At 44.5% G+C, this 24,344-nt stretch overlaps 2 protein-coding genes across 4 annotated transcripts; one reads left to right on the top strand and one right to left on the bottom strand.

Moving 5' to 3' along the window:
• LOC139572928 (protein NDRG1-like) lies at nt 1–14,282 on the top strand. 3 transcript variants are annotated; one of them, XM_071395809.1, is made up of 13 exons: nt 2–198; nt 1,371–1,478; nt 1,882–1,923; nt 2,435–2,540; nt 2,887–3,007; nt 4,686–4,748; nt 6,232–6,292; nt 6,900–6,986; nt 7,595–7,651; nt 8,044–8,210; nt 9,128–9,227; nt 9,423–9,510; nt 11,690–14,282. In XM_071395809.1, exons 1-13 carry the CDS (start codon nt 187–189, stop codon nt 11,896–11,898), a joined length of 1,221 nt encoding a protein of 406 aa, XP_071251910.1. In that variant the 5' UTR covers nt 2–186; the 3' UTR covers nt 11,899–14,282. The 3 variants fall into 3 exon arrangements, with proteins under 3 accessions (XP_071251912.1, XP_071251910.1, XP_071251911.1); XM_071395810.1 differs by lacking the exon at nt 2–198 and adding an exon at nt 273–516; XM_071395811.1 differs by lacking the exon at nt 6,900–6,986 and having other exon boundaries at nt 1–198.
• ccn4b (cellular communication network factor 4b) lies at nt 14,088–24,344 on the bottom strand. The gene is made up of 5 exons (XM_071395812.1): nt 24,144–24,344; nt 21,292–21,568; nt 16,839–17,093; nt 16,385–16,578; nt 14,088–16,039 (listed from the first exon to the last, which is right to left on the bottom strand). The coding sequence occupies exons 1-5, from the start codon at nt 24,189–24,191 to the stop codon at nt 15,734–15,736; spliced, it is 1,080 nt and encodes a 359-aa protein (XP_071251913.1). The 5' UTR covers nt 24,192–24,344; the 3' UTR covers nt 14,088–15,733.

Genomic DNA, 24,344 nt, shown 5'->3' with positions numbered 1-24,344 from the left:
CTGGCAGACCATGATGACCATTATGACAACCAGATATTCCAAACTCTTTGTGACATCAGAATGAAATGTGTTTATTAGGCTATGCGTCTCTGTCAGAGTTGCCAAGGAAACAATTGAGGAAGTTAAGAATCTTGGTGCCTTTTCGATTTTCAACCAACACATCCGTACCACCATCGACTGAGCGTCATGTCTAGGAAGGTGGGTATGTGTCACTGAGGTATAAAGTACGGGTATGCGTATGTATGTGATGATGATGAGATGATGTGGTACTGGCAGGTAGAAAGGATGATGGGTCCTTCGCGAACGAACGGCTCTTTTTGAACGGATCTTATTGGAAAGAGCCGTTATTTTGGCTCCCTGATTTGCATACTGCTTTTTGAGTTCAAAACGTTTTCTGCTGATACGTCACAAAGGAATTATCTAAAGACGGCGAATCTTCACTGCAGAAACAATACATATTCGGGAGAGCGCGTCAATCTGGTAATTTTTCTACAGGCCATCTAACAATTTGGCCAGGTAAAAATGTATTTGAACGCACATTTCACGATCTGACATAATGGTAACCTACCTTTGGGCTTTACATTAGATATTCGCACCTTTTTCATGGTTCTAAGTCGATTTTGAAGAATTTTGAACGAAGAGCTGTTTGAGAGACAAGTGAACCTGCTCTTTTACGTGAACGGAGACAAATGAACCCGCTCACTGAAAAGACTCTGAATGCCGGTCTCTCACGCGCGGGAAACTTTTGCGCGCTCACACGTGCGCAATGGTAGATGGACATCGGGATGTGTAGTAGGCTACCCTTTTAGCTAATTCATAAAATAAACCCAGTGTAAATAAACACATTTGCTGTAATCTGTTCACTGATACACTGAGGCATATGGTCCGCAGCATCATGGCAAATGGGTGTTATGGCAAATGTTACCTGTATAGATGCTGCTTGATGTTTCCGTTGGTAATGCAGCCAATGTAATACCTAAATCCCTACTGTATAACAAATCCAATAGCTTTGCTATCGATTTAAAATGTGAAATTGATGTTTTTTTTTAATATGTTGGTTAATGGTTTCCTTAGGGTTAGTCCCAAACTGCACCCTATTACCTATGTAGTGCACTCCTTTTGACCAGAGACCATTTGGCCCTGGTCAAAAGTAGTGCACTATATAGGTAATAGAGACCATTTGTCCCTGGTGAAAAGTAGTGCACTACATAGGTAATAGAGACCATTTGGCTCTGGTCAAAAGTAGTGCACTACATAGGTAATAGAGACCACTTGGCTCTGGTCAAAAGTAGTGCACTATATAGGGAATAGGGTGCCAGTTGGGAAGCAACCTTGAGTATCTTGTGCAACTTTTCTTTTTCATTCAACAGGGTGCTCATCAACATCAACAGGCTTCTCAGCAGATCCCCTCTTTGATGGAGCTGGATGAGGTTGACCTGGAGGAAAATGAGGCGCAGGTCAACGTTAACCCACTTCCTGTGAGTCGTTTAGTTGTTTATACACCTGGAAAGTTCTGGATATCAGTTTGGATTGAATGGTGCACAGGTCATTCAAAATACATAGGCAGGAATAAAACATTCAGAACAATTATATAGGGTGCCATTTGGGGCTAAGCCTGAAGTTTCTTAAAACCATACTGTTGCAGATTATACAAATATCTCATATGTTACCCTATTCCCTTTCTAGTGCATGACTTTTGACCAGGGCCAATAATGCTCTGGTCAAAAGTTGTACTCTCCAGGTTACCATTTAGGATAGACTCTCTATCTTTTTCTGTTGATGGTCTTTTTGATAAAACAGAGTTTAACAACTCACTCCAACAAGTTGATTTATGATGCTGTAGTCTGTGGTTAATGAGATTGATTTTGTTTTGTCCTTCAGGGGCTGACAGGGGCGGTTACTAGACTTATGGTCGGCTTTAGGGTACGTATCAACACCTAAAACCTATGTATTTACATCATGGTAAGTAACAGCTGCAAGTAGGTTGGTGCTCTGTAACAATGTACCAGTTACTAACCTACAGTATGTAACTACCATGTAGATACACAGGTTATTGCACACAACGTAAAGTAGGTCTAATTCATAAAGAGAAAACCCTGTGCAGAGCAGTGTGTCTTGAGATCCAGGTGCTGGTTTTAGCAGGAACAACTTGTTAATGTGTGTTAGTGTAGGTTACCTATTTTTTATTTTACTATTATATTTAACTAGGCAAGTCAGTTAACATCAGTGGTTCCCAACGAGGGGTACTAGGACCCCTGGGGCTACTTGGCCTATCCACAGGGGTTACTTGAAAATCTTACTGGTAAAATGCACGAGGGTACATCAAGGGTACTCCGGGCAAAGCTAAATTCAGTTGGTGGTACAGTAACCGAAAAGGGTTGGGAACAGTTATAGTTGTGGGGTTTGTGTAACCAAAGTTGTTTTGCCATGGCAGGAGGATGACGTGGAGACTCAGTTTGGACAGGTCCACTGCACCATGAAGGGGGTTCCCAAGGGCAGCCGCCCCGTCATCATGACCTTCCACGATATTGGACTGAACTGTATGTTTTGTTGTTGTTGTGAGAGAGCCCTGTCTGGGCTATCCAGTTGATCTTAAGTTTCGTTTATTGTTATTGTGCACATCTGGCTAAGAGCTAAGTTCAATTCCATATTGATATGCATCTAAACCAGTGAGAGCACAGCGCTTTGATGACAAACAGAACTTAAAACAGATTACTTGTTTTTAATGTGTTAATTCAGGCTGTCATGTCATGATCTGTATACAGTCCCATATGGTTGTTCTATTCAATTCAATGTCAATTTCAAAAGCAACAATGCACAAGAAAGGGAAAAAAAACATTTAGGAGCACTTTGCTGAACTTGTCTTATATTCTCCTTTGTGTCTAGACAAGTCGTGCTTCAACCCCCTGTTCAGCCACGAGGACATGCAGGAGATCATGAGGCACTTTGCCGTGTGCCACGTTGATGCCCCTGGGCAGCATGAGGGTGCCTCCACTCTCTCCACTGAGTGAGTGACTAGTGTCAACCTCAATTAGCAGCATGAATTTGTGCTTTGCAGGGGGGTTATTGAGTTGAAGATTCTCTGGTGGTTGTAGTCCTCAGTGTACCATGAAATTGAATAGAAACAAATGAGTCAGATCCAATGATTTCACATGGCACAGATCCCATCTGTTGTCAGTGTTAGTGGACACTGGGATCTAGTTCCATCTGTTGTTAGTCTTAGTGGACACTGGGATCTAGTCCCATCTGTTGTTAGTGGAGACTGGGATCTAGTCCCATCTGTTGTTAGTGAACACTGGAATCTAGTCCCATCTGTTGTTAGTGAACACTGGAATCTAGTCCCATCTGTTGTTAGTGGACACTGGGATCTAGTTCCATCTGTTGTCAGTGTTAGTGGACACTGGGATCTAGTCCCATCTGTTGTTAGTCTTAGTGGACACTGGGATCTAGTCCCATCTGTTGTTAGTGGACACTGGGATCTAGTCCCATCTGTTGTCAGTGTTAGTGGACACTGGGATCTAGTCCCATCTGTTGTTAGTCTTAGTGGACACTGGGATCTAGTCCCATCTGTTGTTAGTGGACACTGGGATCTAGTTCCATCTGTTGTCAGTGTTAGTGGACACTGGGATCTAGTCCCATCTGTTGTCAGTGTTAGTGGACACTGGGATCTAGTCCCATCTGTTGTTAGTGGAGACTGGGATCTAGTCCCATCTGTTGTCAGTGTTAGTGGACACTGGGATCTAGTCCCATCTGTTGTTAGTGGAGACTGGGATCTAGTCCCATCTGTTGTCAGTGTTAGTGGACACTGGGATCTAGTCACATCTGTTGCCAGTGTTAGTGGACACTGGGATCTAGTCCCATCTGTTGTCAGTGGAGACTGGGATCTAGTCCCATCTGTTGTTAGTCTTAGTGGACACTGGGATCTAGTCCCATCTGTTGTTAGTGGACACTGGGATCTAGTCCCATCTGTTGTTAGTCTTAGTGGACACTGGGATCTAGTCCCATCTGTTGTTAGTGGAGACTGAGATCTAGTCCCATCTGTTGTGAGTGGAGACTGAGATCTAGTCCCATCTGTTGTCAGTGTTAGTGGACACTGGGATCTAGTCCCATCTGTTGTTAGTGAACACTGGAATCTAGTCCCATCTGTTGTTAGTGGACACTGGGATCTAGCCCCATCTGTTGTTAGTGGACACTGGGTTTTAGTCCCATCTGTTGTTAGTGTTAGTGGACATCAGGACTAAGAGCAGCTGCCTGCCATGCTAATCCACTGTCACATGGCACCTGGTCCACAAGACTCTTAAACAGTCAACATCGGGGACTGGGTCACTGCTAGGCTACTGTAGGTCACTTTACCTGAATCTTCAGGTAGTAGAAGTATCCAGTGAGAGAATAGATGATATTCACAGGGTAGAAAGACAATGACAAGGCACCAACAGATAATAACAAATGGATGATACGTTCATTTGAAACATGTCAACAACAACAACATGTTTGAGAGACAAGTTTGGCACAATAACATTTTGGTTGCATCCTAAACGGCACCCTATTCCCTTTATAGTGCACTACTTGTAAGTAGTGCACAATATAGGGAATAGGGTGCCATTTGGGACACATCCATGACTTGTTTTGTGTTAGTGATGATGAGGAGCACTTGAGGTAACTTGTGTTCTGGTCTTCCGCTGCAGGTACACCTACCCCTCTATGGACCAGCTCTCTGAGACTCTCCCTCAGGTCCTCAAGCACTTTCGGTGAATCACAAATCAACGTTTATTTGTCATATACACAGTTTACAGCAGGTATAAACGGTGCAGCTAAATGTGTACTGGCAAGCTCCCTCAACAGTGCAGTACAAATATCAACATAAACATGATTTAAAAATATATATATACACTACCGTTCAATGGTTTGGGGTCACTTATACATTTCCTTGTTTTTGAAAGAAAAGCAATTTTTTTTGTCCATTAAATTAACATCAAATTGATCAGAAATACAGTGTAAACATTAATGTTGTAAATGACTATTGTAGCTGGAAATGGCTGATTTTTTTATGGAATATCTACATAGGCCCATTATCAGCAACCATCACTCCTGTGTTCCAATGGCACGTTGTGTTAGCAAATACAAGTTTATCATTTTAAAAGGCTAATTGATCATTAGAAAACCCTTTTGCAGTTATGTTAGCACAGCTGAAAACTGTTGTGCTTATTAAAGAAGCAATAAAACTGGCCTCCTTTAGACTAGTTGAGTATCTGGAGCATCAGCATTTGTGGGTTCGATTACAGGCTCAAAATGGCCAGAAACAAAGAACTTTCTTCTGAAACTCTGAACATTCTGCACATTTTTGTTCTGAGAAATGAAGGCTATTCCATGCGAGAAATTGCCAAGAAACTGAAGATATCGTACAACGCTGTGTACTACTCCCTTCACAGAACAGCGCAAACTGGCCCTAACCAGAATAGAAAGAGGAATGGGAGGCCCCGGTGCACAACTGAGCCAGAGGACAACTAGATTAGAGTGTCTAGTTTGAGAAACAGACGCCTCACAAGTCCTCAACTGGCAGCTTCATTAAATAGTACCCGCAAAACACCAGTCTCAACGTCACAGTGAAGAGGCGACTCCGGGATGCTGGCCTTCTAGGCAGAGTTCCTCTGTCCAGAGTCTGTGTTCTTTTGCCCATCTTCATCTTTTCTTTTTATTGGCCAGTCTGAGATATGTCTTTTTCTTTTTTCTCTGCCTGGAAGTCGCCTCTTCACTGTTGACGTTGATACTGGACATTTTTAACGTGTAATCGAACCCACAAATGCTGACGTACGCCTATGTAGATATTCTATTAAAAATCTGCCGTTTCCAGCTACAAGAGTCATTTACCACATTAACAATGTCTATACCGTATTTATGATCAATTTGATGTTATTTTAATGGACAAAAAAATGTGCTTTTCTTTCAAAAACAAGGACATTTCTAAGCGACCCCAAACTTTTTAACAGTAGTGTATATTTAACCTTTATTTAACTAGGCAAGATTTCGCTTATGATTGATTTGTTTTACCATTGAGAAACACTTGTTTTAATAAATGCTTTCAAGTGTTACCCTCCGGGATCAAAAACACATTTATTACGTGGATTATGTGGATAACTAAATATAAATTAAATTACATTCACGAAGAGGTTTACATCCTCTTCTTATTAGAAGCTTCAAACTCCCATCAAACCTCTTCTTGTTTCCCTTCAGGTTTAAGAGTGTCATTGGACTGGGCAGCGGTGCTGGTGCCTACATCCTCGCTAAATTTGCTGTGAGTGGATTTTTTGTTGTTGTTGAACTCTTTTGTTTTTGTTAAATTGAGCAGCCATAATTAAACTAGGATTTAAACCTAGTAAAAGTCCTTCAACATACCACAGTGTTGATACTGATAACATCATCTTGATAATTGTTATTGCCAAGCAAATCAAATCAAATTTTATTGATCACATACACATGGTTAGCAGATGTTATTAGCGAAATGCTTGTGCTTCTAGTTCCGACCGTGCAGCAATATCTAACATGTAATCTGACAATTCCACAACAACTACCTAATACACACAAATCTAAGTAAAGGAAGGGAATAAGAATATATACAGTACATATAAATATATGGATGAGTAATGACAGAGCGCATAGGCAAGATGCAATAGATGGTATAAAATACAGTATATACATATGAGATGAGTAATGCAAGATATGTAAACATTATTAAAGTGGCATTATTAAAGTGTCTTTTGGAATGTTCTTTTGTTTGTACACATCTACACTGTTCTGTACTGTACAGCCACTGTTTGTGTCATTTCCTGCTCTCTGAATCCTAAATATGTCCCAAATGGGTTGTGCTATGTTCTTCATGTCTTTATTCTTCCTGTCTACAGCTGAACCATCCAGATAAGGTTGAGGGACTTGTCCTCATCAACATCAATGCACGTGCCGAGAGCGTGATAGATTCACTTACACACAAGGTAGCATAGCATAGCATTACTAACATAGCATAACATAACATAATTAACATAGCATAGCATAACTAACATAGCATGACTAACATAACATAGCATAACATAACATAATTAGCATAGCATAACTAACATAACATAGCATAGCATAGCATAACTAGCATAGCATAAGTAACATAACATAGCATAGCATAAGTAACATAGCATAACTAACATAACATAGCATAACTAACATAACATAGCACAGCATAACTAACAGAGCAAAGCATACCATAGCATAATTAACATAACATAGCATAATTATCTCAGCCTACTTAACATAGCATAATTAACATAGCGAACAAAGTTGAGTGCTTTTGAAAATGTAAATCAAAGAATTTGCAAGATCTGTATTTGTCTTGTATTATTATTAAGACCCTCCAACATAACAATCCACATTGTGGTGGGTCTTTCAGGTTAAGCGCATGGTGACATGCTGATTTACTCTGATAGAGTTCAATTCTTAGGGGATTATGTATAAATATGCTTTAATGTCCTTTGTGTTTGTTTGCTCAGAGCCTGGCTTGGAGGAGCCTGCACACACCACTGTAAACTCCCAACTCTCTCTCTCTGTTCAGATGACTGGCTGGATCCAAGCACTGCCTGATCATATTCTAAACCACATGTTTGGAAAGGTAAGGGTTAGATAGAAACAGCGACTATAGTAGCACTAACACCTTAATGGCTATTTCTGTTTCATCTACTACACTACAACCACTGACAGTCCGTATGGAAAGAGCAACATATTGTTTTGAAACATCCTAAAGATGTAGCTTTGTTCAATAAACTGTCACTATAAGACTTCTGTCCCCGTCTGGAAGCTACAGTATATGAATGATACAATTACATTTATATTTAAATAGCTATGAATTGTTGTGAAACATCAACCCTTTGTTATGGATGTTTATAGTCAGTGTCATAACACATTACATGTGTATTATAAGGCATTATAAACTATGTTATAATGCATTATAAGTATGTACATCATGGAAAGCGTTACCATTGAGATTTGTTCTTTGCGCAATAGGAGGAGATCCAGAACAACCCTGATCTGATCGCCACATACCGCAACCACATCACCAATGATGTCAACCAGTCCAACTTGGCCCAGTTCTTCAAGTCCTACCAGAGCCGCAGGGGCCTGGAGATGGAGAGGCCTGTCCCAGGGGGAAACATTAACGTCAGAACTCTGATGTACGTCACACGGACCAACTCAGCATCAGGACCCTGACTCTTACCTGGCCACATGACCTGACTAGGGAAAACTCAGGGCTGAGTTTTGACTGAGTATTAGTTATGATATTGACTACGAGTATTAGTTATGATATTGACTATGAGTGTTAGTTATGGTATTGACTGAGTATTAGTTATGATATTGATAAAATAATGTATATGTGAAAGATAATGATAAAATAATTACACTCTGAAACCTTATAACTGTATGAAATTGATTAGAATCATAAAATTATAATCTGATGGTGTGTGTAGTTTTAGTCGGAATTAGGTTAAACAATGTATAGTGGAAAAACACAGACTGTCTGAGCAAGGCGTAGCTTAGGATTTGAACTTGTGTGTGTGTGTGCCTAGTAAAATACCGAAGAACAATTAAAACTGTGTTTGGACCGACCTGGCTAGGCCTCTGAGAGACTTGGGAGAGGACAGGGAGTACTTCTCAAGGTCTCCCTAATCTCGGGGGAATGGAACTGTCGGCTGGGTAGTGATACACAGTGGTGAGAACTATAGAGAAGGATAAAACTCACCTACTGTTTGTGTGTATGTATGTGCGTAGGATATCTACTGTTTGTGTGGAAGTATGTGCGCAGCTATAAAATGGATGTCTTTGTATAATGGACTTCAGAGCGCTCTCGTGAATAAACATTTGACTATTGTAGGCTGGGCCTCTGTCTGTTTTCATTTCAACCAGTATCTTATACATTCTGGGTTGCAGACTGAGTAGTTAATTGAAGTGGGTTATGAACATTGAGAACAAAATTCTCGTAACAGATATTGACCGAGGTTTAGTTATGATATTGACCATCAGTATTAGTTATGATATTGACTATGAGCATTATTAGCTAATTATTAGCTAATTAATCTGCTGTCTCATGCAGGTGCCCTGCTCTGTTGGTGGTGGGAGACAGCTCCCCTGCAGTTGAGGCTGTGGTCGAGAGCAACGCAAAGCTCAACCCAACACAGACCACACTGCTCAAGGTCAGTTTCATGTGTGGCTCCGACGGATGTAGCAATTCATAATACTGTCAAAAGTACTTTATAAGTAAAGATCCGGAACCACAATGTCATTGACCATCCAAGAACAGTACATGTGATTGATAATGAGAAAGATTTGATTTGTTAAGATCAAATGACGGTTGGTTGGCCCATGATCTTTTGTCTCTGTCCAATCAGATGGCTGACTGTGGAGGACTTCCCCAGGTGAGCCAGCCTGGCAAACTGACAGAGGCCTTCAAGTACTTCATCCAGGGCATGGGTTACAGTAAGTACCATGGGTTACAGTAAGTATCATGGGTTACAGTAAGTATCAGGGGTTACAGTAAGTATCAGGGGTTACAGTAAGTATCATGGGTTACAGTAAGTATCATGGGTTACAGTAAGTATCATGGGTTACAGTAAGTATCATGGGTTTCAGTAAGTATAATGGGTACAGTAAGTATCATGGGTTACAGTAAGTATCAGCTCAGGATAATGGATCTAATTGGAAGATAATATTCACCTTAGTGCATGTCAACAAGGGGCAGCAGATAGCCTAGTGGTTAGAGCATTGGGCCAGTAACCAAAAGGTTTCTGGATCGAATCCCCGAGCTGACAAGGTAAAAATCTGTCGTTCTGCCCCTGAACAAGGCAGTTAACCGGTAGGCCGTCATTATAAATAAGAATTTGTTCTTAAATGACTTGCCTAGTTAAATAAATGTAATATATATATATATATATATATATAAAAACAAGGTATCACCTGTAGTCAGTGGCATCTACAGAGTAAAGGAATGAGAGACATGGAATATTGCTCCTCCACATTATCCCTGCACCCAAACACACGTTTCCACATTATCCCTGCACCCAAACACACAATGTATTCCCACATTATCCCTGCACCCAAACAACCAATGTATTCCCACATTATCCCTGCACCCAAACAACCAATGTATTCCCACATTATCCCTGCACCCAAACAACCAATGTATTCCCACATTATCCCTGCACCCAAACAACCAATGTATTCCCACATTATCCCTGCACCCAAACAACCAATGTATTCCCACATTATCCCTGCACCCAAACAACCAATGTATTCCCACATTATCCCTGCACCCAAACAACCAATGTATTCCCACATTATCCCTGCACCCAAACACACGTTTCCACATTATCCCTGCACCCAAACAACCAATGTATTCCCACATTATCCCTGCACCCAAACAACCAATGTATTCCCACATTATCCCTGCACCCAAACAACCAATGTATTCCCACATTATCCCTGCACCCAAACACACGTTTCCACATTATCCCTGCACCCAAACAACCAATGTATTCCCACATTATCCCTGCACCCAAACAACCAATGTATTCCCACATTATCCCTGCACCCAAACAACCAATGTATTTCCACATTATCCCTGCACCCAAACAACCAATGTATTCCCACATTATCCCTGCACCCAAACAACCAATGTATTCCCACATTATCCCTGCACCCAAACAACCAATGTATTCCCACATTATCCCTGCACCCAAACAACCAATGTATTCCCACATTATCCCTGCACCCAAACAACCAATGTATTCCCACATTATCCCTGCACCCAAACAACCAATGTATTCCCACATTATCCCTGCACCCAAACAACCAATGTATTCCCACATTATCCCTGCACCCAAACAACCAATGTATTCCCACATTATCCCCGCACTCAAACAACCAATGTATTCCCACATTATCCCTGCACCCAAACAACCAATGTATTCCCACATTATCCCTGCACCCAAACAACCAATGTATTCCCACATTATCCCTGCACCCAAACACACAATGGTTCCACTAACCCCGCACCCAAACACACAATGTTTCCACTTCACAGAAGCTGTTATCGGCATGCGCTGAGAGAAAACTGAAGAACAAGAACTAAAATGTAGCTACCAGCCTCCTAGTGTACCCAGAGACTATTCACTTTCTATGCCACTGTTGATCATTGTTGTGCCCTCCACTAAGACTAGGGGCTCTATTCTAACTGTGTCGCTGAACCGTTACAGATTGCGCGTTAGAAATGTAAAGGTCATTTCCAGTTGAGGCGACGTACTGTGTGTAGCATTTACCGTGAATGCAGTCTCTGCTAATGCGGAAACATTGCCTTTAAATTTCAATCATGCTGTAACACGGAATTTCCACGATACGGATAGAATAGAGCCCTTGGGCTCTGGTCAAAAGCAATGCACTATATAGGGAATAAGGTGGAAGTGACAATTACATTGATGGAAGCTACAATCTATCTACAATATTAAAGCTGATCTACCCCCTGAACATTAAAAAATATGTATGCTATGTTATGCTATGCTAGTTATGCTATGCTAGTTATGCTATGTTATGCTATGCTAGTTATGCTATGTTATGTTAGATATACCAAGCTATGGTAACTGTATCTCCTTCCTTCTCTTAGTGTCCTCAGCCAGCATGACCAGACTGGTGAGGTCCCGCACCGCCTCAGGCTCCAGCATCGCCTCCTGCGACAGCAGCAGGAGCCGCTCTCACAGCAACGACAACCAGCCCGCGCGGGAGCACACCGACGTGTCCATGGAGAACGTCTCCAACAGCACCGTAGATCAGACCATTGTCACGTCCAGCAGCAAGACTGAGGACGCCTGCTAGTGCCCTGGTCACTGAAAGGTCATAGGTTGTCTCCTAAATGGCTCCCTATTTCCTTTATAGTGCACTACTGTTGACGTCAAAAGTAGTGCACTATGTGGGAAATAGGGAGCCATTTGGGACACAGCCCCAGTGTCCCGAAACCCTGACCTCATAACCCCTGTCCTGTCTACCCTACTGCCTGTGGTGTTGCTGACAACAAACCTCATAACCCCTGTCCTGTCTACCCTACTGTCTGTGGTGTTGCTGACAACAAACCTCATAACCCCTGTCCTGTCTACCCTACTGCCTGTGTTGCTGCTGACAATAAACCTCATAACCCCTGTCCTGTCTACCCTACTGCCTGTGTTGCTGCTGACAATAAACCTCATAACCCCTGTCCTGTCCTGTCTACCCTACTGCCTGTGTTGCTGCTGACAACAAACCTCATAACCCCTGTCCTGTCTACCCTACTGCCTGTGTTGCTGCTGACAACAAACCTCATAACCCCTGTCCTGTCTACCCTACTGCCTGTGTTGCTGCTGACAACAAACCTCATAACCCCTGTCCTGTCTACCCTACTGCCTGTGTTGCTGCTGACAGTAAACCACCTAACCCCTGTCCTGTCTACCCTACTGCCTGTGTTGCTGCTGACAATAAACCCCATAACCCCTGTCCTGTCTACCCTACTGCCTGTGTTGCTGCTGACAATAAACCTCATAACCCCTGTCCTGTCTACCCTACTGCCTGTGTTGCTGCTGACAATAAACCTCATAACCCCTGTCCTGTCTACCCTACTGCCTGTGGTGTTGCTGACAACAAACCTCATAACCCCTGTCCTGTCTACCCTACTGCCTGTGTTGCTGCTGACAATAAACCTCATAACCCCTGTCCTGTCCTGTCTACCCTACTGCCTGTGTTGCTGCTGACAACAAACCTCATAACCCCTGTCCTGTCTACCCTACTGCCTGTGTTGCTGCTGACAACAAACCTCATAACTCCTGTCCTGTCTACCCTACTGCCTGTGTTGCTGCTGACAACAAACCTCATAACCCCTGTCCTGTCCTGTCTACCCTACTGCCTGTGTTGCTGCTGACAGTAAACCCCATAACCCCTGTCCTGTCTACCCTACTGCCTGTGTTGCTGCTGACAATAAACCCCATAACCCCTGTCCTGTCTACCCTACTGCCTGTGTTGCTGCTGACAATAAACCTCATAACCCCTGTCCTGTCCTCCCTACTGCCTGTGTTGCTGCTGACAGTAAACCCCATAACCCCTGTCCTGTCTACCCTACTGCCTGTGTTGCTGCTGACAGTAAACCCCATAACCCCTGTCCTGTCCTGTCTACCCTACTGCCTGTGTTGCTGCTGACAATAAACCTCATAACCCCTGTCCTATCTACCCTACTGCCTGTGTTGCTGCTGACAGTAAACCCCATAACCACTGTCCTGTCTACCCTACTGCCTGTGTTGCTGCTGACAGTAAACCCCATAACCCCTGTCCTGTCTACCCTACTGCCTGTGTTGCTGACAATAAACCTCATAACCCCTATCCTGTCTACCCTACTGCCTGTGTTGCTGCTGACAGTAAACCCCATAACCCCTGTCCTGTCTACCCTACTGCCTGTGTTGCTGCTGACAATAAACCCCATAACCCCTGTCCTGTCTACCCTACTGCCTGTGTTGCTGCTGACAATAAACCACAACATGCTGCTTTTGATAGACTGTCCTCTATCTATGCTCTGTTCTCACTGCATTGTGGGTAATATAGTTTATACGGTTGTCATACTGTATGTCATTTCGGTGATATGTAATCTGTATGGATGTTCCTTGGTGGAAATAGTATCTCTGATATTTATTGTTAGAATGTAACAATGCCGGGGGGGGGTTTCAACCATAAACATGTAATGGACAGTTCTGATGTTAATGACATGTGTGGCTATTGTCTGGCTTTTTATATATGATGGATCAAATTGACGACTCCCTATTTTATTTTTTTTATAACATGAGATGTCTGTAATACATAAAGAAATCATAATGACTGTAGCTATCAGTGATCCTAGGATGACGCTTAAATAAGCCCTGAGATAAGAATATGTATTAATCTTTCAAATGATGAAAAACGGATTATATTAAGATTTAAATTATATATAAATGCAATGTATGTATAGTACCACTTTGTATTAGAGAAATAGATCAAAAATGATGCAGAAATTATTTTTACGACATTTATTTGACAAGATGTGTCACTACCCAAATCTTAATACTTTGTATTCATTTGAACCAATCAAATGTGACTTCCTGGATGAGTTTGTTTGTTGTTTATGATGACATGGATATGGTACATGGTTTACGAGAGTATTGACCAATTAAATAAATGACAACACTTATTGAGCTGATCTCAATCAAATTTCAATCAATAAAAAGTTGATAGACTTTTAACTTCGTAGAGCTCAAATAATAACTGACTTGACAATGCAGACATTGAGGCAAACACTATTGTTCACTAAGAGTCAATGGAAATCAATGCAAAACTGAGGAAATGTGAGAGAATCTTGTCTGATATACTGTACACTTTGCAGTAAACTACAAAATACTTCAATACTTGACTAAATGTTTTGAGCACAACAGTACATACATAGTAAGCTTAATGACATGACACAAAAAGAGTGAAACAAGAGTATAAAACAGGATGACCACTCGAGTGGTTAATGCCCTAACTTGGTAGAAGATTATCCCCATATGAATATGATGCATAATTACAATAGGTTTGACCCCTGTGTCCTACTATGGTATCATCACAAATACATGATCAACTTCCGCTAATATACTGAGTGTACAAAACATTCCATGACAGACTGACCAGGTGAATCCAGGTGAAAGCTATGATCCCTTATTGATGTCGCTTGTTAAATCCACTTCAATCAGTGTAGATGAAGGGGAGGAGACACGTTAAATAAGGATTTTTAAGCCTTGAGACATGGATTGTGTATGTGTGCCATTCTTAGGGTGAATGGGTAAGACAACAGATGTCAGTGCCTTTGAACAGGTTATGGTAGTAGGTGCCAGGTGCACCGGTTTGTATCAAGAACTGCAACGCTGCTGGGTTTTTCACGCTCAACAGTTTCCCGTGTGTATCAAGAATGGTCCATCACCCAAAGGACATCCAGCCAATTTGACACAACTGTAGGAAGCATTGGAGTCAACATGGGCCAGCATCCCTGTGGAACACTTTTGACACCTTGAGGAGTCCATTCTCTGACAAATTGAGAATGTTCTGAGGGCAAAAGGGGGGGGGTGCAACTCAATATTAGGAAGGTGTCCTTAATGTTTTGTCCACTCAGTGTATATTTAGATGTTTAAAAGAAACTTGAAAAACAACTACATCCCTTTTCCCTTCATTGAATGGAGGTTAAATAATTGATAAACCCTGTGCATAAAAAATGTTTTTTTTTTTAAATCAAGATCATAATGAAGAGTTTGTGTTCAACTGCAATGTTCTTCAATCCTACTCCTGCGGACCTTAAGGGGGTGCAGGCTTTGTTCCAGCCTGGTGCTTGAACATCTCACTAACCAACAAATCATCAATCCCTTTATTCCAAGGAGTGTAAAGCTGGAGTCAATAATAACCTAAATGAACCTGTCCTCTGCTCAGTTCTCCCCAGTCGAATCATACCAAAGACTGTAAAAACACTTGGCATTCAGCATTAAGGAGATGGATTTGGGTAAGGCCCTGCGGCAGACGAGCGTCTTACCCAGGGGTTGTACTTGTACACTAAACTGCCTCATGCTACAGAAACAGGAGATGGTCTCCTGCCCTTTGGGCCGTACGTTCAGGCTCGGACAAGGCTGCTCAGTTGTCAGTTGATGACCTCGTTGTGGTCGTAGTAGTGCTCCAGCTCAGAGAAGATGTCGTTGGGGTTCCTGCAGCTGAGGTTACAGAAGCAGGCGTTGATCCACATCACCTGCCATGTCAGCGTGGCTCCGTTGGGACACTCAAACTCCACCTCGATAGTCTTGGACTTGTAAGGGATGCAGCAGCGATCGTCTGTGGCCATGCAGACACCACAGTATTTTGGACGGTAGGGCTTCTTGCTGTTGCAGCCTGAGATGGTGAAGTTCTGGCTCTGCTCCTCCCTGTAAATGTTCAGACACTTCTTCCCTGGCTGAGAGGTTCATAGGTCAACATGGGTCAGAATCAACATTTGAGTGGTTGACATGGGGTCAGAATACTGTTACACTGTCAAAACGATGTTCAACTGTATTGAGAAAACACATGTCACCCATATGATTTTAAAAGCATGTTCATATGCACAATACATGAGTTGATGAAGTTGGGCCTGGTTTCATTTAAGAGAGATATTGTGTGTGTCTATAAAATGTACTACTTTTGACCAGGGCCCAACCTATTCCCTATATAGTGCACTACTTTTGACCAGAGCCCTATGGGTAGTACACTTTATAGGGAATAGGGTGCCATTTAGGGCATAAGCCATGACAGATGTCCTCACCTTGATGTGCTTGGTGATGTCGACGTCACAGGGCCGGATGTTGCAGAGGCGTGACTCCTTGATCAACTCACACTGGTCGTTGGCGTTGGAGATCCTGAGGGACAGGCCACGTCCACAGGTCTTGGAACACGGGGACCAGGAGGTGGTCTGGGTAATGCAGTTCTTATGCCAGACCTCATTGTGGCTGGCGCGCACTGCCAAATAAACAGAGGAACCGACTCCTGATTAGGGATGCCAAATTCCGGTAACTTTCACCCAAATAACGCCCAGATTTTCCAGAAATCCTGGTTGGAAGATTCCTGGATTCCCTGCTGATTCCTTCCTGATTTCAGGAATCTTCCAAACGGGATTTCTGGGAAACCAATGGGCCCCATAGTGCTCTGGTCAAAAGTAGTGCACTACATAGGACCTAGGGTACCATTTGAGATGCATCCCATAGAATGTAGTAGTGTACCTATCTCCGCATGGCTGGGGGCTGCCTTGCGCGTCTTCCTGGGCTCGTCACAGATCCACTGCTCACAGCATCGGCCCGGCAGTTTGACCCGCCTGGGCGTCTGGCACCACACCCGGGGTGGATGGGAGTCTGTGCAGAGCGGCACACAACCGATGGCGCCGTTTACACACAGACAGCGGTACTTACAGCTGGGTTGGAAGCTCTGGCCGTTCCGGTAGATCACTCCGTCGTACTCGCAGCCTGTGCCCACCATGTCTGTTTGATTGATCATGTAACATAATAAGAATCAGCGCTACACAGTAAAGTATATCCCCTATAAGTATACCTAGGAAAACAAGAAGCGCGTTATAGTTGAGACTGTTCAATGTCGGCATTTCAGCTCTAAACGCCTTCCTCAAGAAAGACCCGTGTCAATGCACTGTGGCACACAAAGAAATACATTTACATTTTTACATTTACATTTAAGTCATTTAGCAGACGCTCTTATCCAGAGCGACTTACAAATTGGTGCATTCACCTTATGATATCCAGTGGAACAACCACTTTACAATAGTGCATCTAACTCTTTTAAGGGGGGGGGGGGGGTTAGAAGGATTACTTTATCCTATCCTAGGTATTCCTTAAAGAGGTGGGGTTTCAGGTGTCTCCGGAAGGTGGTGATTGACTCCGCTGACCTGGCGTCGTGAGGGAGTTTGTTCCACCATTGGGGTGCCAGAGCAGCGAACAGTTTTGACTGGGCTGAGCGGGAACTGTACTTCCTCAGAGGTAGGGAGGCGAGCAGGCCAGAGGTGGATGAACGCAGTGCCCTTGTTTGGGTGTAGGGCCTGATCAGAGCCTGAAGGTACGGAGGTGCCGTTCCCCTCACAGCTCCGTAGGCAAGCACCATGGTCTTGTAACGGATGCGAGCTTCAACTGGAAGCCAGTGGAGAGAGCGGAGGAGCGGGGTGACGTGAGAGAACTTGGGAAAGTTGAACACCAGACGGGCTGCGGCGTTCTGGATGAGTTGTAGGGGTTTAATGGCACAGGCAGGGAGCCCAGCCAACAGCGAGTTGCAGTAATCCAGACGGGAGATGACAAGTGCCTGGATTAGGACCTGCGCCGCTTCCTGCGTGAGGCAGGGTCGTACTCTGCGAATGTTGTAGAGCATGAACCTACAGGAACGGGTCACCGCCTTGATGTTAGTTGAGAACGACAGGGTGTTGTCCAGGATCACGCCAAGGTTCTTAGCACTCTGGGAGGAGGACACAATGGAGTTGTCAACCGTGATGGCGAGATCATGGAACGGGCAGTCCTTCCCCGGGAGGAAGAGCAGCTCCGTCTTGCCGAGGTTCAGCTTGAGGTGGTGATCCGTCATCCACACTGATATGTCTGCCAGACATGCAGAGATGCGATTCACCACCTGGTTATCAGAGGGGGGAAAGGAGAAGATTAATTGTGTGTCGTCTGCATAGCAATGATAGGAGAGACCATGTGAGGATATGACAGAGCCAAGTGACTTGGTGTATAGCGAGAATAGGAGAGGGCCTAGAACAGAGCCCTGGGGGACACCAGTGGTGAGAGCACGTGGTGCGGAGACAGATTCTCGCCACGCCACCTGGTAGGAGCGACCTGTCAGGTAGGACGCAATCCAAGCGTGGGCCGCGCCGGAGATGCCCAGCTCGGAGAGGGTGGAGAGGAGGATCTGATGGTTCACAGTATCAAAGGCAGCCGATAGGTCTAGAAGGATGAGAGCAGAGGAGAGAGAGTTAGCTTTAGCAGTGCGGAGCGCCTCCGTGACACAGAGAAGAGCAGTCTCAGTTGAATGACTAGTCTTGAAACCTGACTGATTTGGATCAAGAAGGTCATTCTGAGAGAGATAGCAGGAGAGCTGGCCAAGGACGGCACGTTCAAGAGTTTTGGAGAGAAAAGAAAGAAGGGATACTGGTCTGTAGTTGTTGACATCGGAGGGATCGAGTGTAGGTTTTTTCAGAAGGGGTGCAACTCTCGCTCTCTTGAAGACGGAAGGGACGTAGCCAGCGGTCAAGGATGAGTTGATGAGCGAGGTGAGGTAAGGGAGAAGGTCTCCGGAAATGGTCTGGAGAAGAGAGGAGGGGATAGGGTCAAGCGGGCAGGTTGTTGGGCGGCCGGCCGTCACAAGACGCGAGATTTCATCTGGAGAGAGAGGGGAGAAAGAGGTCAAAGCACAGGGTAGGGCAGTGTGAGCAGAACCAGCGGTGTCGTTTGACTTAGCAAACGAGGATCGGATGTCGTCGACCTTCTTTTCAAAATGGTTGACGAAGTCATCAGCAGAGAGGGAGGAGGGGGAGGAGGGGGAGGAGGATTCAGGAGGGAGGAGAAGGTGGCAAAGAGCTTCCTAGGGTTAGAGGCAGATGCTTGGAATTTAGAGTGGTAGAAATTGGCTTTAGCAGCAGAGACAGAAGAGGAGAATGTAGAGAGGAGGGAGTGAAAGGATGCCAGGTCCGCAGGGAGGCAAGTTTTCCTCCATTTCCGCTCGGCTGCCCGGAGCCCTGTTCTGTGAGCTCGCAATGAGTCGTCGAGCCACGGAGCAGGAGGGGAGGACCGAGCCGGCCTGGAGGATAGGGGACATAGAGAGTCAAAGGATGCAGAAAGGGAGGAGAGGAGGGTTGAGGAGGCAGAATCAGGAGATAGGTTGGAGAAGGTTTGAGCAGAGGGAAGAGATGATAGGATGGAAGAGGAGAGAGTAGCGGGGGAGAGAGAGCGAAGGTTGGGACGGCGCGATACCATCCGAGTAGGGGCAGTGTGGGAAGTGTTGGATGAGAGCGAGAGGGAAAAGGATACAAGGTAGTGGTCGGAGACTTGGAGGGGAGTTGCAATGAGATTAGTGGAAGAACAGCATCTAGTAAAGATGAGGTCAAGCGTATTGCCTGCCTTGTGAGTAGGGGGGGAAGGTGAGAGGGTGAGGTCAAAAGAGGAGAGGAGTGGAAAGAAGGAGGCAGAGAGGAATGAGTCAAAGGTAGACGTGGGGAGGTTAAAGTCACCCAGAACTGTGAGAGGTGAGCCATCCTCAGGAAAGGAACTTATCAGGGCGTCAAGCTCATTGATGAACTCTCCAAGGGAACCTGGAGGGCGATAAATGATAAGGATGTTAAGCTTGAAAGGGCTGGTAACTGTGACAGCATGGAATTCAAAGGAGGCGATAGACAGATGGGTCAGGGGAGAAAGAGAGAATGTCCACTTGGGAGAGATGAGGATCCCAGTGCCACCACCCCGCTGACCAGAAGCTCTCGGGGTGTGCGAGAACACGTGGGCAGACGAGGAGAGAGCAGTAGGAGTAGCAGTGTTATCAGTGGTAATCCATGTTTCCGTCAGTGCCAAGAAGTCGAGGGACTGGAGGGAAGCATAGGCTGAGATGAACTCTGCCTTGTTGGCCGCAGATCGGCAGTTCCAGAGGCTGCCTGAGACCTGGAACTCCACGTGGGTCGTGCGCGCTGGGACCACCAGGTTAGAGTAGCAGCGGCCACGCGGTGTGAAGCGTTTGTATGGTCTGTGCAGAGAGGAGAGAACAGGGATAGACAGACACATAGTTGACAGGCTACAGAAGAGGCTACGCTAATGCAAAGGAGATTGGAATGACAAGTGGACTACACGTCTCGAATGTTCAGAAAGTTAAGCTTACGTTGCAAAAAATCTTATTGACTAAAATGATATAGTACTGCTGGCTGGTGAAATAGGCTAGCTAGCAGTGGCTGCGTTGTTGACTTTGTTTGAAAGTGTAGCTGGCTAGGTAACCTCTAACTGGCTAGGTAACCTCGACAATTACTCTAGACTACACAATTATCTTGGATACAAAGACGGCTATGTAGCCAGCTAAGATCAAACAAATCAAACTGTTGTACTGTAATGAAATGAAATGTAATACTACCTGTAATACTACCTGTGGAGCAAAGCGGAATGCAACTACTCGCTCCAAACCAAACCGGAAGTGCGTATCGTAGAGGGAGAGGCAATAGAAGTGTTGTTTCTTGTATTATTGTCTTTTGTGTCTTTAGAGGACTGCTTCACCTTAATGTCCCCTTTCCCTTTTCTTCTGTCCTTATTTTGTCCCACTTTGTCCCTTCTTTGTCCCTTCTTCTCTTCTGCCAACTAGACACTCCTTGTTAGCTAGCTAGCTTCTTTCAGGAATGTCCCTAGCAACTGCCTAGCAACAGGTAAACAACTTAGCTAGCTAAGAAAACGGTATAATTTTATGAAAAATTGTTACTTTTTCAAAAGCCTTTCTTCTTTGTTTACATGCAAATACATGCAACAATTCAGTTGTCGAATCAGAACAACGTCCATTCTCATTACAGTATCTATATTTACAAACTGACTTCACACCACAGGTGGAGATGGTACAACGACACAACTCAAAGAGGAAAGTTATCTGACTTCACAGCACAGATGGAGATGATACAACGACACAACTCAAAGAGGAAAGTTATCTGACACTTACAGGCACATACTCCTTTTTCGTACCTCGGCTTGTCCACGCTGTAGTCACAGTACAGTCCCTTATGGTAGTCACAGACGTCGGCCTCGTTGCAGGTCTCCCCCACCTGCATGGAACAGGCCTTACAACAGTCACAACCGTCCATCAGCACACTGACCCCTGGCGGACACAGGGGGGCGCTCTTGGCACACTTGCACGGCCATTTGCAGTACGCTGTACGGTTATACAGCTCTATGGTCGCCGTCAAGGGAGGCACGGCTGTGGAATATTGGGAAAAGACCTGTAGGATGGACAGAACAACATTTATGAAATACTGGGTCATCCTGGTGGGTTGGTCTTTGGCATGTCAGTCTTGTTGTGCTCTTCCTGCAAACCCACAGAGTGGAGACCATCATCACTACCTATGTCATTGGTCATGTGCACCAACAACTAACACTCCCTCCTCACACAGCCAGTATAGTGATACAGTAGACAGGGGTTAAATTGGGATGGGGCCACCCAGCCAGTATAGTATATACAGTAGACAGGGGTTATATTGGGATGGGGTCACCCAGCCAGTATAGTGATACAATAGACAGGAGTTATATTGGGATGGGGTCACCCAGCCAGTATAGTGATACAGTAGACAGGAGTTATATTGGGATGGGGTCACCCAGCCAGTATAGTGATACAGTAGACAGGGGTTATATTGGGATGGGGTCACCCAGCCAGTATAGTGATACAGTAGACAGGGGTTACATTGGGATGGGGCCACCCAGCCAGTACAGTGTATACAGTAGACAGGGGTTATATTGGGATGGGGTCACCCAGCCAGTATAGTGATACAGTAGACAGGGGTTATATTGGGATGGGGCCACCCAGCCAGTATAGTGATACAGTAGACAGGGGTTATATTGGGATGGGGCCACCCAGCCAGTATAGTGTATACAGTAGACAGGGGTTATATTGGGATGGGGCCACCCAGCCAGTATAGTGTATACAGTAGACAGGGGTTATATTGGGATGGGGCCTGTAGTTTGTTGTGGAAGGAAGTGGTTCTTCCAGGAACATCTCTAACAGTAGTACATGACATCAGACCACAGCAAGGGGAACTATGTTTGATTCCAGAGGGAAACACTCTGACACATTTCCAAACTAAGGCCAGGAGTTCCCCCACCAGCCTAAAGATGAAGATAACGTTGTTTATGAGGCTGCAGTATTGTAGACTGAATATCAATGTAGGGTAGGGATCACACGCAAAACATAGCCGTTTGTTCTTCCTTAGTCTTTACATTTACTGAATTCAATCTAGTTCAGCCCCATGGACACAAATACCACATTGGTGCTAGTGGTTTGGTTTCCCCCTATGAAGTAATCCATGGGACAGGTTATGATGACTGACAGAAATAAATAACTCTCAGGCCAGGGTCATTTAACCACACCTACCAAATAACACACTTTAAAGGATATTAGTCAGAGAGAGTACTGAGGTAGTACCTGACCTGTCATTAGCTGAGCTAAAATGAGAGAGAGTGGAAGAGAGAGTGGAGGAAAGAGAGAGTGGAGGAGAGAGTAGAGGAAAGAGAGGAAGAGAGAGTGGAGGAAAGAGAGAGTGGAGGAAAGAGAGGAAGAGAGAGTAGAGAAGAAAGAGAGGAAGAGAGAGTAGAGAAAAGAGAGAGTGGAGGAGAGAGTAGAGGAAAGAGAGAGTGGAGGAGAGAGTAGAGCTAAGAGAGAAAAGAGAGAGTGGAGGAGAGAGTAGAGGAAAGAGAGAGTGGAGGAGAGAGTAGAGCTAAGAGAGGAAAGAGAGAGTAGAGGAAAGAGAGAGTGGAAAAGAGAGTAGAGGAAAGAGAGAGTGGAGGAGAGAGTAGAGCTAAGAGAGGAAAGAGAGAGTAGAGGAAAGAGAGAGTGGAGGAGAGAGCAGAGCTAAGAGAGGAAAGAGAGAGTAGAGGAAAGAGAGAGTGGAGGAGAGAGTAGAGCTAAGAGAGGAAGAGAGAGTAGAGGAAAGAGAGAGTGGAGGAGAGTAGAGCTAAGAGAGGAAGAGAGAGTAGAGGAAAGAGAGAGTGGAGGAGAGAGTAGAGGAAAGAGAGAGTGGAGGAGAGAGTAGAGCTAAGAGAGGAAAGAGAGAGTAGAGGAAAGAGAGAGTGGAGGAGAGAGTAGAGCTAAGAGAGGAAGAGAGAGTAGAGGAAAGAGAGAGTGGAGGAGAGAGTAGAGGAAAGAGAGGAAGAGAGAGTAGAGGAAAGAGAGAGTGGAGGAGAGAGTAGAGGAAAGAGAGAGTGGAGGAGAGAGTAGAGCTAAGAGAGGAAAGAGAGAGTAGAGGAAAGAGAGAGTGGAGGAGAGAGTAGAGCTAAGAGAGGAAGAGAGAGTAGAGGAAAGAGAGAGTGGAGGAGAGAGTAGAGGAAAGAGAGAGTGGAGGAGAGAGTAGAGCTAAGAGAGGAAAGAGAGAGTAGAGGAAAGAGAGAGTGGAGGAGAGAGTAGAGCTAAGAGAGGAAGAGAGAGTAGAGGAAAGAGAGAGTGGAGGAGAGAGTAGAGGAGTGCCCAATCTAACAGTTTCGTGACTGTCTAGGTTTCAGAGCTAGCACAGAGACAGATTCTGAGTAGGTCTGTTGTATGATTAACATTGACAACACGATTATAGCCCAGTGTCAATGCGAAACCAATAATGGGTTATTGGTAATTGGCACCGCGCACAAAATGTCTCTGTGCGTTATTACGCAATTAAATAATCTAATCTGGATATATGTGCACAACCTGCAATCATGTTCATGTCTAATATTCTAATGATCTGTAATCCATAACCTGTAATCTTGAAAACCATAAATAAAATAAATCAACAGTTAGTATGAACGTTAGAATTAAATCAAATAATTTATGTTTACCTGATGAGTGCTGGCTACTATTAGAATCCACGGCAGAAGCCACCTCATTACGAGATTCCAATATCAACTTCATTGAACCCAGAATGAGATTCTTGTAAAAAAAAATAGAACGTATTCCACGAGCTCAGATTATTGCAAAACGGTGCGGTGCAAATGATATCCAGCGCCGGTCAACGCTCGCTACAAGTGAGTCCTTCTGTC

Source organism: Salvelinus alpinus, chromosome 4 (assembly GCF_045679555.1).
Source record: "Salvelinus alpinus chromosome 4, SLU_Salpinus.1, whole genome shotgun sequence".
In the NCBI taxonomy this organism is placed as follows: Eukaryota; Metazoa; Chordata; class Actinopteri; order Salmoniformes; family Salmonidae; genus Salvelinus; species Salvelinus alpinus.
This window is presented reverse-complemented; position numbering and strand designations above follow the sequence as displayed.